Source organism: Maniola jurtina, chromosome 22 (assembly GCF_905333055.1).
Source record: "Maniola jurtina chromosome 22, ilManJurt1.1, whole genome shotgun sequence".
Classification (NCBI taxonomy): Eukaryota; Metazoa; Arthropoda; class Insecta; order Lepidoptera; family Nymphalidae; genus Maniola; species Maniola jurtina.
Window position 1 is genome coordinate 536,431 of NC_060050.1, and position 15,456 is coordinate 551,886.

At 39.2% G+C, this 15,456-nt stretch overlaps 1 protein-coding gene and 1 long non-coding RNA gene across 2 annotated transcripts; one reads left to right on the forward strand and one right to left on the reverse strand.

Moving 5' to 3' along the window:
- Positions 1-251: 251 nt before the first annotated feature.
- On the reverse strand, positions 252-9,393 carry LOC123877060. The gene is made up of 8 exons (XM_045923568.1): positions 9,075-9,393; positions 8,067-8,186; positions 7,387-7,506; positions 6,716-6,879; positions 6,011-6,129; positions 2,775-2,886; positions 1,108-1,241; positions 252-436 (listed from the first exon to the last, which is right to left on the reverse strand). Exons 1-8 carry the CDS (start codon positions 9,197-9,199, stop codon positions 296-298), a joined length of 1,035 nt encoding a protein of 344 aa, XP_045779524.1. The 5' UTR covers positions 9,200-9,393; the 3' UTR covers positions 252-295.
- Positions 9,394-12,059: 2,666 nt separating this feature from the next.
- Positions 12,060-14,905, forward strand: LOC123877065. The gene is made up of 2 exons (XR_006798487.1): positions 12,060-12,610; positions 13,161-14,905. It is a non-coding gene; the product is annotated as an uncharacterized LOC123877065 (long non-coding RNA).
- The last annotated feature ends 551 nt before the right edge of the window (positions 14,906-15,456 follow it).

A 15,456-nucleotide genomic window follows, 5' to 3' on the forward strand; every position in this document is an offset into this window, starting at 1 on the left:
GAGTGCACTGTCATAGACATTTTCGGTTCACGTGACCAAGTGAACCCGGCCTGATAAAATTAGGGCTCTAATAATAATATATTCAGTGATCGCAAAAAAAGTAATCCGATGAAGCTGCAAGTTGCAACAAGGCGGTTTGCGCAGGTTATAAACTAAGGATTAAATACCTACACACGTTCAAATGAGATCAGCATTTTTAGGATTCACAGTCAATTTACCTTGTGTTCAGTTTAGTCAAAATAAAAGCAAAATAAGGAAGAATATGCAGCTTTATTTGAAATATAATCAAGGAGCTTCAGTCAGTGGTAAAGAACAGTATGTCTCTAACACTGCCGCTTCCACGCTGAGGCAATTCCACAGAACGTAGAGTCACGGCTCCCGTACTGCCCGTACCCAGCCTGGACGCGCATTCACTCCCTTGGATGAACAGGGTTACCTGGAAAACGGGATACTCTATCACTCTGTCTCCCAGCTGAAAATCATCGGGATAAAAAGTACCGTGTTAAATCAGGATATAAGCTATCCATACCATTCCAAATAGCCAAGTCCGTCCAGTAGTTTTTGCGTATAAGAGTAAACTCTATCACTCTGTCTCCCAGTCAGGGCCCTAACTGAAAATCATCGGGATAAAAAGTAGTAATGTGCTCAGTCAAGGTATATAAGCTATCTCTATTCCAAACAGCCAAATCCGTCCAATAGTTTTGAGTATAAGAGACACACATAAACACACACACAAATTTTAGAGTATTCCCATCCTCTTCTTACTAATATGTAATATGAAAAGAACAGACGCAGTTTGTTGACGCATTCGCAGTTTATTTGTGGTATCTTCAGTAGTTGATAATACCTGTCTTTGTTTTTGCCAGCTTTCTGGTCACACCTTGTTTGGAAGAGGCATGGCAGAGTCGTCGTGGTCGTCATTTACCACGAGACCTAAGTACATATGGATTTAGGATTTTTTTTAATCTTGTAGGAACTCTTTGATTTTCCGGGACCAAAAGAAGCTTATGTCCTTCTCCGGGATACACTCTACCTACATTGTTTAAATAGATGGGCTGTGAAATAGACCGAAGTTCTGTCTTTTGTTACACTGTGGTTTAGATTTACCTGTTGTGGGCTGTGGCGGCTGGGTTCGCTGGACAAAGGCACGGATCTTGCTTCTCTGGAATATTCTTTTCTCTTACGCTTGGTCGAGCGGCGACTTTCCTGTCGCTTGCGCACGCTTCCTATTTGTAGCGAATCTGAAACGTACTTGTTATGGTAAAACGTGGAACGCCCTTCCGGCATCAGTTTTCCCTTCCACCTATAATATGGGTACCTTCAAGTCAAGAGTGAATAGGCAACTTCTAGGCAAGCGCGCTCCATCTTAGGCTGGATCATCACTTGCTAGCAGGTCTGCCAAGTGCTAGTCTATAATTTAAAAAAAACGCGTTGATGCTCGCCTGCTTCAGGTTTGGAATTTTGATGATGATGATGGAGTCCTTTTATTCCTTCATGGACCATTTCCATGTCTCTCTATCTTTGGCTGTTCCACCACCTGGTCGACCAACCAACACCTGAAGGAGGTCCACTGAAGCAGAACTAAAAAGAGTGGGACTTTCGTGGAACCATGGCAAGGCAGCAACCAAAGATAGGTGTTTGTAATTTCATAATTTTTGATTTCTGGTCTGGTCTAGTGGGAGGCTTCGGCCGCGGCTTGTTACCACCCTACCGGCAAAGCCGTGTCGCCAAGCTATTTAGCGTTCCGGTACGATGCCGTGTAGGAACCAAAGGGGTATGGGTTTTAATCCTTCCAGGTTAGCCCGCTTCCTTCATAGACTGCATCATCACTTACCAGCAGGTGAGATTGCAGTCAAAGGCTAACTTGTACTTATCTGAATAAAAAAAATTAAAAAAAATGCTTGCGACTCCGTCCGCGTGGTTTTTAGAAATCCCGTGGGGCTCCTTGATTTCTGGGATATTGTATTGCCTATGTACCTATACAAAAAAAATCACCTCAATCCGTTGCTCAGTTGCAACATGATTGAAGGACAAACCAATAAATAAACACTTAAGCATATAATATGTGTATAGTATATATAGTATATATTCCTTACATAATCGACCAAGACCGCGACATATTGGTCGTACAGCGCCATCTATTATCTGGCTTGGTAAACAATATAATTGGTCTTGAACAATATGTTTACTGCTAGAACGTTGTTTGAAGATGTTGTGATTGAAGCAATTTAGCTTTTGCAATTAAACATATTGTGATAACTACAACAAGGATTGGTAACTACAAGAAGGTTGCCAGGATGCAGAAGAAGACCGAGTTAGTTAAAACCATCAAGCAGCGTAAGATCTCGTACCTGGGCCATATTTTGCGACACGATAGGTACCGCCTGCTGCAGATAATTATGATGGGAAAAATTGCTGGAAAAAGAGGGGTGGGAAGAAGGAAGAAGTCATGGCTACGTAACATAAGGGAGTGGACTGGCATAAAAACCGTAGGAGAACTATTCCGGCTAGCCATGGACAAGGAGAAGTTTAAAAAACTGACTGCTGACCTTCAGTAATGGAGAGACACATAAAGAAGAAGAAGATAACTACAACAATAGGTACGAATAACAATTTACAGGCGTAGCAAGCAACCGTAATCAGTTTAACCAATTGAAAAGCCGTGGAAAATTGTGAAAAATTTACACTCGTACCTAAATATATCTCAAATATGTTTGACAAGTTTAATAAAAAAATCAAGTTATTAATCTGTGAGTATATTCTTTGAAATAAACCTTCATCGTCATTGGATGGCGCCGGGAGCGGATGCAGCGTGGGCGTGCGGGACATGCTGGCTTGACGACTCTCTATCAGCCGGACTAGGCATTCCAGAGCTGTTTGTTTAGTCTGAAACAAAATATCGAAGGAAAATCATCTTTATCAACGATGGACTTCCACTGCTGGACATAGGATTGGAGTAGGGACTTAGGTAACCGGTTTTCAGGATTTTCCCTTTATGCTATAAGACCTACCTTCCTGCCTGTCATGATTGTAGGTCAACGGGAAGTAGCCCAACAATTATGACATGAGTAGTAGTAGGGCTAGGGGCTTTGATTCCCTTTTCTTGACAGACACGACAGTCAGACAGACAACGAAATAATCCTATAAGAGTTCCTTTTTTCTTTTTGAGGTTCAGTCATCATCATCATCATTATCAACGCACTACAGCCCCGAGTGCCCATTTGGCCAAGCAAACTCCGCCATCGGGGCCGGTCAGATACAATTACCTTTCAGCTCCAAACCCCCAGAACCCTCATATCCTTCTCCACTCCAGTACAGTTTTGAGGTACAGAGAGAAAAGAAAAGAAAGAAAGAAAGAAATTTATTTGGTATCACAAACATATGTTATCTACATACATAATATAAAATAAATAGAATGAGATGCGTGGTGACTGGTGTGTGGTACCAAAATGGACTCCACTCAGCATTTGCTGCGCCTGTGTCGGGAACGCAGGCACAGCGCTGGTCTTCCGTGAAGCCAAAAGTTTCGGACAGTATCTATCTATACATACCTATAATAAAATTGTAGAAAAGTGGTGTCTGTACAATGGAAATATATAAAAAAAAAGTAGCAGGGGTTGTTATTATATCGATGCCGAACCCGAAATTGTAATTAATTTTTTTTTTGTCTGTTTGTCTGTTTGTCTGTGTGTTTGTGCACGCTAATATCAGAAACGGCTTATTCGATTTAGATACGGTTTTCACTTATATATTGTAGTAAGCTTCACTTAGCATTTAGTGTTTATTTCATGTCAATCGGTTCATAAATAAAAAAGAGCCCTAAACGCCGCCATCCGATGTCGATGGTAGGTATCATAGCGCGAGTAGGTAACAACCGGCGCGCTCCCCTATTCTTTTATGAAAGCACAGTGGGCCGCCGCGCCGCGTCGACTATGACAAAATTTTCAATTTTCGAGTTTATAATATAATTTATTTGCTTTTGTTAAATAAACCAGGGGTAAGTATATATTATAGATAATTATCTATATTAAAATTATAAAAAGATAAAGTGTGTAAGTTTGATTGTAGAGAGTAATCTCTGGAACTACTGAACCGATTTTGAAAATTTTTTCACCAGCAGAAAACTACATTAATCCTGAGTGACATAAGCTATTATCTAATTTCAAAAAAATTAGAGATCCTTACGAAAACTTTGATAAGCTACCCGTGCGAAGCCGGGTGGATTGCTATCTATGATAAAACTATAAGATTCGTAGAAAAAACTAGATGGTACCTCGTAAAATAAGTTTAATACCGTCCACACGTAATGGTATACTATGGCAGTTCTTATTAGGTTCGCGTGAAGGTGATAATGTTACAAAAAACTTCATCTTAGCACGTGGTCAAACAAAGTAGACGTTCCGTCATAAATAAGATGTAATCTGCATGAAAATGCACTTCACGTAAAAAAATTTAACGGTAGCACTCAACTAATACGTTTGTGAACCTACAAGAATTTTTTAAATATTTTATAACTGGTTGACGTCCGCAACTTCATCCGCGTGGATTTAGGTTTTTCAAAATCCCGTAGGAACTATTTGATTTTAAGGGCATAATCTATACAACAGGAAATTGTTATTAAAATGCATAATAAATTGTTCTGCGATTTTGTGCTCGCTTCACTCACGCTGCAAGCTGTCTCTGAATAGAATCAAATTTTGGCTAAGAAGATGATCCCTGAAAAGTACTTTCGCTAATATTAATATAGATTTTTTTGTAACAATATAAAAAAGTAGGCTCGCTTCGCTCGCGCATTATTGCGCATTACTTGATACCCGGACCTTCACTCGCATGGATTTACGTTTTTGACAATCTCCTGGGAACTCGTTGTTTTTTCGGGATGAATAGAACCATGAGAAAAGTAGAGTGAGTTGCTTTAAAACATTTTTTTATGGCTAAGCTCGTTTATCTTTCGTTTTTTCGTCTGTAGTAAACAAAAAAAATTGCGAAAAGTCGATTAAATATTTTTTCATGAAATGTTAAGACCCGGATAACCCCCCCCCCCCCCCCCAGTCAAGTGCGAGTCAGACTAGCAAACGAAGGGCTCCGTACCATCGTAAAAGATAAAAACTTTATATACTTTTTGAGGAGGCTCAGTAGTGGGTCGGAAAAGGGGTGATCATGATGACAATGATGTATTTTTAATTTTAGCGAAGGCTTAGGGTTCCGTTGACATTCTTTGGCTACAGAACCATAAAAATGCCAAAATTTATCTTAGTAAATAAGTAGTTTCGATCTAAATACGTTATAATTTTATCAAGTAAATTTTTATTTACTTCTCGTTTTTTGCTCCAATGTGCAAAAACACGGCGAGTCGATCTAAATTTCGCGGGAAATCCCGGCGGGGCGACGAGCGGCGTGCGCCTGCTCCGAGAGCCCTTGGCGGAATAAAATTCTAAGCCAGGCGTGTTTGTATTATATCAGTGACAAATGATCCCATACGATTTTGTATGGGGAATTTTTGTGGAAATATTTAGAATGTTAGAATATTTTTCATTAAATAATGAAAGGACTCAAGTAAAAAATAGATTCGCTAATTCTACTTCATTTCCTTACTTTAGTAAAAACGATTTTTGTTTCGTGTTTATTGCAGTAGGCAAATCATATTTACGGAAACTTTACAAGGCGTTTTGGTTGATTTTTCGTGATTTTAGCAATGTGTCACATTTTTTCTTTGGATAAATATGGTATTTTCGTCAAATCCGAAAGACTCTAAAAGAAGATCACCTTTTCAACTTGCTACACTATTTTTTGTTTCTCAAAACGTTTCTGTTTAATACATTAAACAAGGATAATTCGTGAGCATGTTTAGTGTATAGGACCGTTAAAGAATCACGGTGCCTCGCGCCTGAGCGTCCGTGGCTATATAAAGCGCGAAAAGTCACTATTCCACGCGAACGAAGTCGCGGGCACAGCTAGTGATAGAATATAACTAAGTACAAAGAAAGGTACAGTGCTATTTAGTATTTACTCTAACTTCCTCCAGCAATGGTTCGAAGGCGGCAGGGTCCGTGGCGTCGCGCAAAGCCTCCCAGCTTTTGTATAGCTTGCGATCCGACATGCGCACTGAACTCTCGAGCTCCCGCACTTCTGTTGAAATATTATTCAGTGTTTAACTGAAGTCAGTCGCGCAGTTGATCGTTGAACCCATCTGCTAACTCTATCTACGTGATCATCACTGAATGAAAGCCATAAAAGTAATTTGATAATCACTATCCATATTCTAAATGCATAAGTGTGATTGTTTGTTGGCTTGTTCTTCAATCACGTCGCAACAGAGTGATGGACAATCGTGATTTTTTTTTACAAAGGTATATTTGAAGACTGGATAGTGGCATGAGCTACTTTTTAACCCTGAATTTGTTTGTTATTGTGTAGTGGTTGGTAGTGAGTATTACATACCTACTTTCCAGGGATGTTTAGTAGCGAGAGTAACACGCAGCATAGAGATATGTTATGCACTGCTCGTGCATATGCTGCGCGGTTTATCGATCAAGAACTGCTACGAAGTAACCCCTGCTCCCATCCAACGACCCTAAAGCTTAGATTTAAGACACTGTTAAAACGAGACAGCGTTATATCACTGGCATAAATCTGTTTCGTTTTAACTGAAACTTAAGTCTGAGCAAAGTCAAAGTGCGCTCCATAGATCTCGGCATCAGATCTCGTTACATACCAGTGTCCCTCAGCTTAGCGAGATGAGCGACGAGCGACGCTCGCTCAGCGTGCAACGCTCGTCGCTGCAAGCGCGCTCGCGACGCCGCTTCTTGAGCGTTGCGCGCTTCGCTCGCGAGCGCTGCCACCTCACGCGCTTCCTGCTCTAAGCGACGCTCTAGCTCGCTGTAATGATTAATTAATAATAATCTATTATCATTCCCAGCCAAATCCATCCAATGGTTTTTGCGTGAAAGAATAACAAACATCCATACATCCATCCATACATACAAACTTGCACCTTTATAATATTGGTAGGACTAGACTAGATAATGCCCGGGACATTGTCCGCATGGATTTGGGTTTTAAAATCCCGTGGGAACTCTAAGATTAAACATCCACGGACTAACTAACTTTGAATGTTTTACAAATAGGTACCTACAATGCGACGTTGCCATTAGGTTGCAAAATAATCATGTATACCATGAGTACCTATTTATTCGTCCATGGTGCCATGATAAAAATATTTCCTTGAAACCCGTTTCTTTGGTTTCTAATATCCAGGTGCAACTTTCTAACTAGAAACAGTCTTGTACCTTTCAGGATATCGGTTATCCATCTTTTTTATTGTCAACATGATCTGGCGTATTTTTGGTAGATAAGTAATCAAATCTGGTAAGTCTACACGTTTACCTGGGATACTCTCCAGTGACTTTTCCATAAGACTGTATGTTCCTGATCACCTCTACCAAATGGTGAAGTTGGTTGCAGAACTCTGGTAACTGCTCCGGAGTCAAGTACTGGCCGCCGTACCTTTAAATGGATTGTGCATCCATTAATTGTTAGATTCATGATCAACCCATCGCGGGTCACTACTGAGCAAGGATACAATATAAAAAGATATACTTAGTAGCATGCGGTATGGCAAATTTCGCACACTTTTTAGGACATTATGGAAAACCCTCAGGCATGCAGAGTTCTTCACGATAAATCTTTTCTTTCACCGTTAAAACAAGTGATATTTAATTGTTTACAAGTGTTTGTTTACAGTAACTAGAAAAGAGCTGATAACTTTCAAACTGCTGAACCGATTTTCTTGGATTATAGCTAAGAACACTCTCGATCAAAAGCCACCTTTCAAACAAAAAAAAAACTAAATCAAAATCGGTTCATTAGTTTAGGAGTTACGATGCCACAGACAGATACACAGATGCACACGTCAAACTTATAACACCCCTCTTATTGGGTCGGGGGTTAAAAACGCACATAACTCCGAAAAGTTTCAGGATCAACCCCCGACCCTCAGAATAGTTTTAACCACTAAGCTATCAATGCTCCGATTATTATCCTTCCATCGCCCAAGTTATGCCCACCTAAGGTCAATGTTAGCCGCGAACTGCGCATCATCTATGGTGGGCGTGGACACGCCAGCTCTGGGAGCTTCCACTTCTTCTTCTTCGTTCGTGCTGCCGCAGCCCACGCTTTCACTCATGCTGCAAGAAGATAATAGAATTAGGATTTTATCCATACTAATATTATAAATGCGAAAGTGTGTCTGTCTGCTACGTTTTCATGGCCCAACCGCTGAACCAATTTTAATGAAATTTGATACAGACATGGGATACATCCCGGGGAAGGACATAGGCTACTTTTTATCCCGGTATTTCAAAGAGTTCTTACGGGATTTTAAAAAACCGAAATCCACGCGAGCGAAACCGCGGGCATCCGAACTAGCGAGCAAACGAGGCCGGTTCTATGATAAATGATTACAGTCGCTCGTGAACATTTGCACCACCAGAGGGACCGCCAATTATTCATTGCAAATTTTTCAGGTTAATCCGCCCTTTGAATAACCCTACATTATTATGTTTATTTGTTGACCCAACATTATCATCATCATTAACCGATAGGGGTTCAATGCTAGACCTAGGTCTGTTGTAGGGACTTCCACACGCTAGAATCTTGCGCCGCCGCCATTGGCAACGCCCTGCGACTCGTTTGATATCATCTGCACACCTAATCTTTCAACGCTGGGCTTTTCGGCGCGAGGTCGTCATTCTAGCACCTTGGAACCGCAACGTCTATCGGGTTTTCGAACTACGTGCCCTTGTCCATTGCCACTTCAGCTTCGCAATCCGTTGAGCGAATCAGTTACTCTAGTTCTACGGATCTCCTATTTCTGATTTGATCACGTGGAGTAGATCAAGGTGAACATTTTTTGATATAAGGTTGAAATCTATAGAATGCACTATGCACTTTGACTTTGTTTAGCTTAAGTTTCAGTTAAAGCGAGACAGATTTATGCCAGAAGTATAATGCTGTCTCGTTTTATGAGCAAAGTCAAAGTGCGGTCTATAGATCTCAGCCTAAGAGTCAGTTACCCGGTGGAAGTAAATGAGAAGTTCTTATCGAGAGCAGAGTAGCGATGCTCGCCGCGCAGCTTGCCGAGCAGTCTGCCGAGCAAGCGCGACTGTCGCCCGGTCCCCGTGTTGCTGCTGCTTTCCATTAACTTGCTGATTGTGAGACCCGTTGGAGACTACCTCGATCTACCCTCAAGATTACTGGTACTTTGATATGAAATGTACCTATTTTACAGAATTATGCATATTGTTTCCATTTTCTATTTAACCATTTTGATATTTAATTAATTTAATAACAATAATCTGTGTTTCATTGTTGATGTTTATTTAGGTTTGATCTTTGATGCAAGCTTTGATGTTGACAATTCAACATTGTCACTTTTATTCGTAAAAATCACGGAACAGAAAACAGTTGTTTCCTTGGATGTTGTTTCCATGAACGTATTTGTTTCTGTTCCGTGGTAAAAATCATGGGTAAAAAATATCGGAAATAAGAATCATCAACTCGCACGCAGTCTGCGTCATTTGTGCGCTCTCATAGTAGGTACCTACTTGAATTGAAAGGTCAGGATCTGGTCATTTGTTCGCCAGAAGCTTGATGAAGCGCACGCTATGCAAGCAAATATAACTATAGTTCGCGACAGGTCGACATGGCAATCGGGATATGATAAGACGGGGGGACGCCCCGCACACCCACGCTATCTCGCACCGGGTTAGCAGGGGGTGCTGTGCGTCCCCACCCCGATTGCTATGTCGACCTGTCGCGGTCTATGACATATTCTCTATCAGTGATTTCATATCAAAGTTCTCTATTCTCTACTAAATAATAAATTCTCTACTAGATAATGGTTTGAAATTTAAAATGAGACAGGGTTTATAGCGCTGGCAAATCTGTGAATTGAAACTTGTGCTGAAGTCAGCAAAGGGAAAGTGGGGTCTATAGATCTCAACCCTACGAATAACATTACTGTTAGGTATATAGAGCTTTGCCAACCGCGATAGCTAATTCATGATGCAGTTTTTGAGCTTGATTCACATTTCCTTAGAGATTCGTAGTCTCAACCTAAGAGAAATCTCTACTAATCTCTACCTAAAGAATGCTATTAGTATAAGATGTTAGTATAGTGCGTTTCATCGAATAGTACCTATGGCGTTATGTTGGCTGCCCTGTCTGTTGGGTGGTCATTGGCACCATATTGGCATGAGAAGACGCAGATTTTGTTTATTTTCATTTTATTCATTCAGGAAAATCAAATGAAAATCTTGGATGAATAAATACTCAGGATGGTATGCTCCGAAAAGTCAAATGAAGCAGGGGAACTGTCAGTTGATGAGTATGTGTGCGTTATGGAATGATACCATTCACATATGAAAATTTGCCTATTTTCCTATTTTTCCCTATTTTTCCCTTTCACGATGATTATTTAAAATGAGATCTCATTAGATTAGTCTTTATTATGATAGTTACAAATCGATGGATGTTCGATGCTAGAAAATAATAATTTATCGATTGCAACGTATTAAAATTTACCTACTCTGTTTTTACATAATTTTGATTAATTACAGTATAGGGCCTCTGGCCTTATTGAAAATCTCTGCTTAACAGGGTGCCCATCACCATGTTTACTATATAATCGTATCCTGACAGTTAAAAATAAAAAAGTTAAAAAGTCAAATGTAAAAACGCAATATATTCACTAAAAATATTTAATAATAATCCAAGTATGTACCAGTTAGCGATTTTATTTAGCGTATCTCGCAGGGTTAGTAGACTATTCACTACTTTTGGTGTTATACACCGGGCAAGTTTACATCCCTATATCGCAGATCTCTTACCAAATTACACAAAGCGGCTCTTGGGTAGCGGTTTTTTTTTCTCTAAGCCAAATTCAAAGTTATTTATTCAAAATGGGTTCATATTTTATTTGTCTTGTGTTTTCTGACATTTATGACCTTAAAAAATACCTAAATAAAGATAAATATTCTAGCTATCCGTATAGCGTCCCATCTTTGACCACATCACGCGTGACGAGTCCTCCGTTCGTCGCTAAGGTTGTTTTGGTGGGTGCCTACTACCTATCATGGACTAACTATAACTAAATAATATTATTAATGTAGTAAGATTTTGATTACCTATTTATTTATTTCTTTATTGCACACACAAACATATACATTTACAAAAAACATAGAAGACAACATGGTAAGTACACCAATTACGTAGGTACCTAGGTACTTCATGATAAATTTGGCATGCAGCTATTATGACGGAGACTGGTATATTAAATGTACTACAATTTAGTAATAAGTTTTGTTTTAGTTAAATTTCAATATCAATTTAAAATCTTTTAATTAACAAAACAGCCTTTTTCGCTTAGTTATATTATGATTGTCATCAAAAATAAAATATAAATTTGTCTAAATATAATGAAAAAAAAATTGCTCATTTTTAGGCAAAATTACCCCATTTATTTTCTGACAACCCTAGACTTCAATTTGAAGTTGTGTAATTTGCACAGCACGATTACGATACGATTTAAAATTAAATTATTTCATTGAAGTGTCAAACAAAAAAATATAATCACTACGTTGTGTCAAATGCGTATCGGAAGGTGTTAAGTGGCCAGTTTCGTAGAATTTATGTTGAGTTTGTGTGCGTGACGTGTAATTACAGAGATTTGGTCGATAGTGGGTCGATAGTTGTGCTTCCTTCGTTTGTACGGCGGGGTCACCGGTTGATGAAAATAAACAAAATCTGCGTCTTCTTATGCAAATATGGTGCCAATGACTTGGACAGACAGGGGAGCCAACATAACGCCATAGTACTATTCATGTACTATTCGATGAAACGCGCACTATAATAATAACCAGGATCGATAACTGAACGTGCTCTTCCATGCTCTTCGAGGAACGGACGAGTCTATGGACAGTGTGGATATGGTGTGGATCCTTTCAGACGTAAATAAATTGGAGGAAACCGTAAAGGTCAAATTCCGACCGCTAACGTACATCTTACCTCCTGTTCACTATAACTTGTCCCTTCCCGTCATGTTGGCAACATTGCTTTGTTTGCTTTATGCCTTAGAACTTAGGTTTTATTATTGTGTGAACTGCAATGGTGCCAACATGACGGCAAGGGACAAGTTATAGTGAACGATCAGTAGATATACTTGAAGAGTATAAATTCGATGCGTTTTTTTCAGATTGGTTTGATGAAATAAAACACTCAGCGTAATGTTTATTGCATTTTAATTCATATAAAAATACAATTATCATTATTAATTAATATACATAATCGCGTTTGCCTGCGGCGGCATACAAAACCTATAACAGGTATGTTCAATAATAAAAAACTGCGAACAATGCTACAATTAATGTTTAAGTACTTTTAAATAGGCACAATTAGGTCAGTCTGACGTACAAACAGATTCAAAATCCAATGCCACTTAAAATCACAATTTTAAGCTTCCAAAATTAGTAGATAATAGAATGACGACTGGGAAATGAGGCAGTCACAGTTTAACAAGCATACAGTTGTGGAACACGTTTCCAAAATTGTAGTTTTGCCTGGTTTTGCTTGCGTTCTGGTTGCGCGCTGATGTATGGCCGATAATTATTATTATTGATCCTTAGCCGACATTATTCAAATTACTCTTTTAATACGACATGCCGTTATAATAGCAGTTTTGAAGCTATTCTGTTTGGTGCTGTTTTGTAACTCGAGGTTTTTAACCATTACGGACTAACGCTGGTCATACACATATGGTCAAAGTTTACAGCGGACTTGAAGCTGCGTCAAGTGAACTTGACGGCGGATAGCTATGAGTGTGCATTATGACATGCACACTTGACGGTGTGTGGCTATCAGTTTATTGGACGCCTCTTCAAGTCACCTGCAAACTTGACGGTAAAGATCGTGTATGGGTAGCGTAATGAACTTTATTCTACGCTGCTCTAGAAACAAGCTTTTAGGCCTGAGATCACACTTTGACTTTGATTTTGCTCAGACTTAAGACACGGTTAAAATGAGACAGCGTTATACCGCTGGCATAAATCTATCTCGTTTTAACAGAAACTTAAGTCTAAGCAAAGGCAAAGTGCACTCTATAGATTTCAACCTTATTGGCGTACATTTCCAAACTGTATGTTAGTTAAACTGTGGCGGAGTGATAACATTTTTGCACCTACCCTCATAATCAAGTCGCCACGAAAGAGTCAAGTTTTAGAAGCATATTATTATCTTTTATTACAGCTTCATAATTATTTAAAATTATTTCAGCCCAATAATTGACGGAAATAAATGGTGCGAATTCGGATGTATCAAACTATACTTACTAAGTTTATAGATCTTTTTTATTTTTATATTTCAAGATAGGCTTGCGCTTGACGACAATTATTATGCATAATGGAAAACAATGACGAGGTCTAGGTTGAAGCGCCCTTGCCTAGAAGATTCCTACTAACTTGCCTTTAAAAATTTTTTTTAGTTATTTGTTTTTCAGAGTAAACATCTAGCTAAATCGTCTGCTGCGCAAGTACAAGATTAGCGGTCTTTCAACCCAAGATGATCTGCGTTATTCTGCTTTCTTAAGGGTATAACAATATTGGTACGCCCGAATTAGCACCAAAACCTTCAAAAGCCCTAACTAGAAAAAATTGTACAATCTACATTGTGACCGAATATCATACAAGTCTATTAGTTTTGGCCGCAAACAGCCTTTGACACAAGCGAAACCGTGTGACGAGTACATGTTAATCAATCAATTAAAATTATAATATTAGTCCTTCGTAAAATCGCACAAGTAAAAAAATATACAGAAGAATTGAGTAAATATAATGTGAAATAACTTTTGCGAGGAATTAAAACTACCAATTGGTCGCAGACTCTAGATATAAGATAGACGGAAGACTGAACCAAATCTAAAATGAAATAGTCCAGAGAAGCCGGCCATCACACAATCCCTTAACTGGCTCGTCCAAATATATTGCTATCCCTTTCATATTGCTCCGCACAGAAAAGATAGCATTTTATACCTGTCAATTTTGTTCAGAGATTGTATACTCCAGTATTAGCCACATTAACAACAATTTACAGTGCCCAGCAAGAAATATTGTACATCGAAAGCCTTTAGAAAGATAGCTGTTTCGTTCGTCGTTGTCTCTGTGGTTGAGACAGACAAAACATCACACAGGAATGAGTGACAGAGACAGCACTTTACGAAGCCGAAAGCTCTTTCTAAAGGTCGATGTATAATATTTCTTGCTGGCTTCTGACAGTGATTACGATATACTATGCAATTAGATTGGTACTCTTTTGTGGCTCTGGGTTCTAGCTCTTCTAATTGAATATGGTTTGGGGCAATTTACTCACTGGTTAAGTTCTTTGAAGCTATTTTCGTTCTCATGCTTCATCTATCTTTTATCCTTAGTCTGCGAATTTCGACTGGCTTAAGCGAACCACGCAAATCTAGCCAGGGACCATTTATAACAAACGCGAACTAGCACATTAATATGTGTACACACAAAAAAGAACAAAATCAAAACAAAACATACATACATACAGCTCACGAATTTTGCTTAGACTTAAGTGTCAATTAAAACGAGACAGATTTATGCCAGCGGTATAACGCTGTCTCGTTCTAAGTGTCTTAAATCTGAGCAAAGTCAAAATGCGCTATGATTTCAACCTTAGACCGACAAACTGTTTTGAAATTTTGAGACTCAAAACTTGGGCAATGCATAATGCAAAATAAGTAATCCAATATGAACACCAGGCGTATGACTGCGCGCATTGTACTAAAACAACCGTCAAACGTCACGAACGAAAACAATTGGGATGATGCTTATGTCAAAAATAAATTATTTCTTTTTTTTCTCTCTCGCCTGACTTTACACAGATTAGCCAATGTCAAGTTTGTAGTTATTCACAAGTTGCGGAAACTATACAAGTATGAACCTCGTCTGTGCCGGCGCTCGCCGACACACGCGGCGCCCCCTTAATTATTAAATAGAGGTCTTCCAAAATTCGTAAAATCCACGTCCGCTATTAGTTTAAGTTTACTAACCGTTTTTGACGTGACAACGTCTTATAATTCGATAGAGCCGGCTGCACGCACGAAAAAACATGACTCATGCGGCGTTACCTCGCTCTGAGGCGTTCCATGTAAGGCTTGAAGTGCAAGCGAGAGCGCGGAACGAGCGACAAAGAAGCACAATCGGCCTTTGTTGTCACGTTCAACTATCGTCAGTAAACCGACTTTACAGACAACCAATTTTTTTAATTACAAATTTTACTAAAAAAAGTACGTCAAATTATGTCAAATGTATATGACGTAACTGTGAATTTTATACAAGCTCCGCCAGTAAGCGAGCGTTTTGAGGTTTGATAAAAAGTCACTGATTTGAC

Bases quoted from the DNA above. Each gene is read 5' to 3' on its own strand.
- LOC123877060 (XM_045923568.1), bottom strand. From the start codon at position 9,199: ATGGAAAGCAGCAGCAACACGGGGACCGGGCGACAGTCGCGCTTGCTC. The intron at 6,880-7,386 runs GTAAACGTGTAG...TAATCATTACAG, and splicing joins GTCACTGGAGAGTATCCCAG to CGAGCTAGAGCGTCGCTTAG. The intron at 1,242-2,774 runs GTTTATTTCAAA...AGTACGTTTCAG, and splicing joins GCCATCCAATGACGATGAAG to ATTCGCTACAAATAGGAAGC.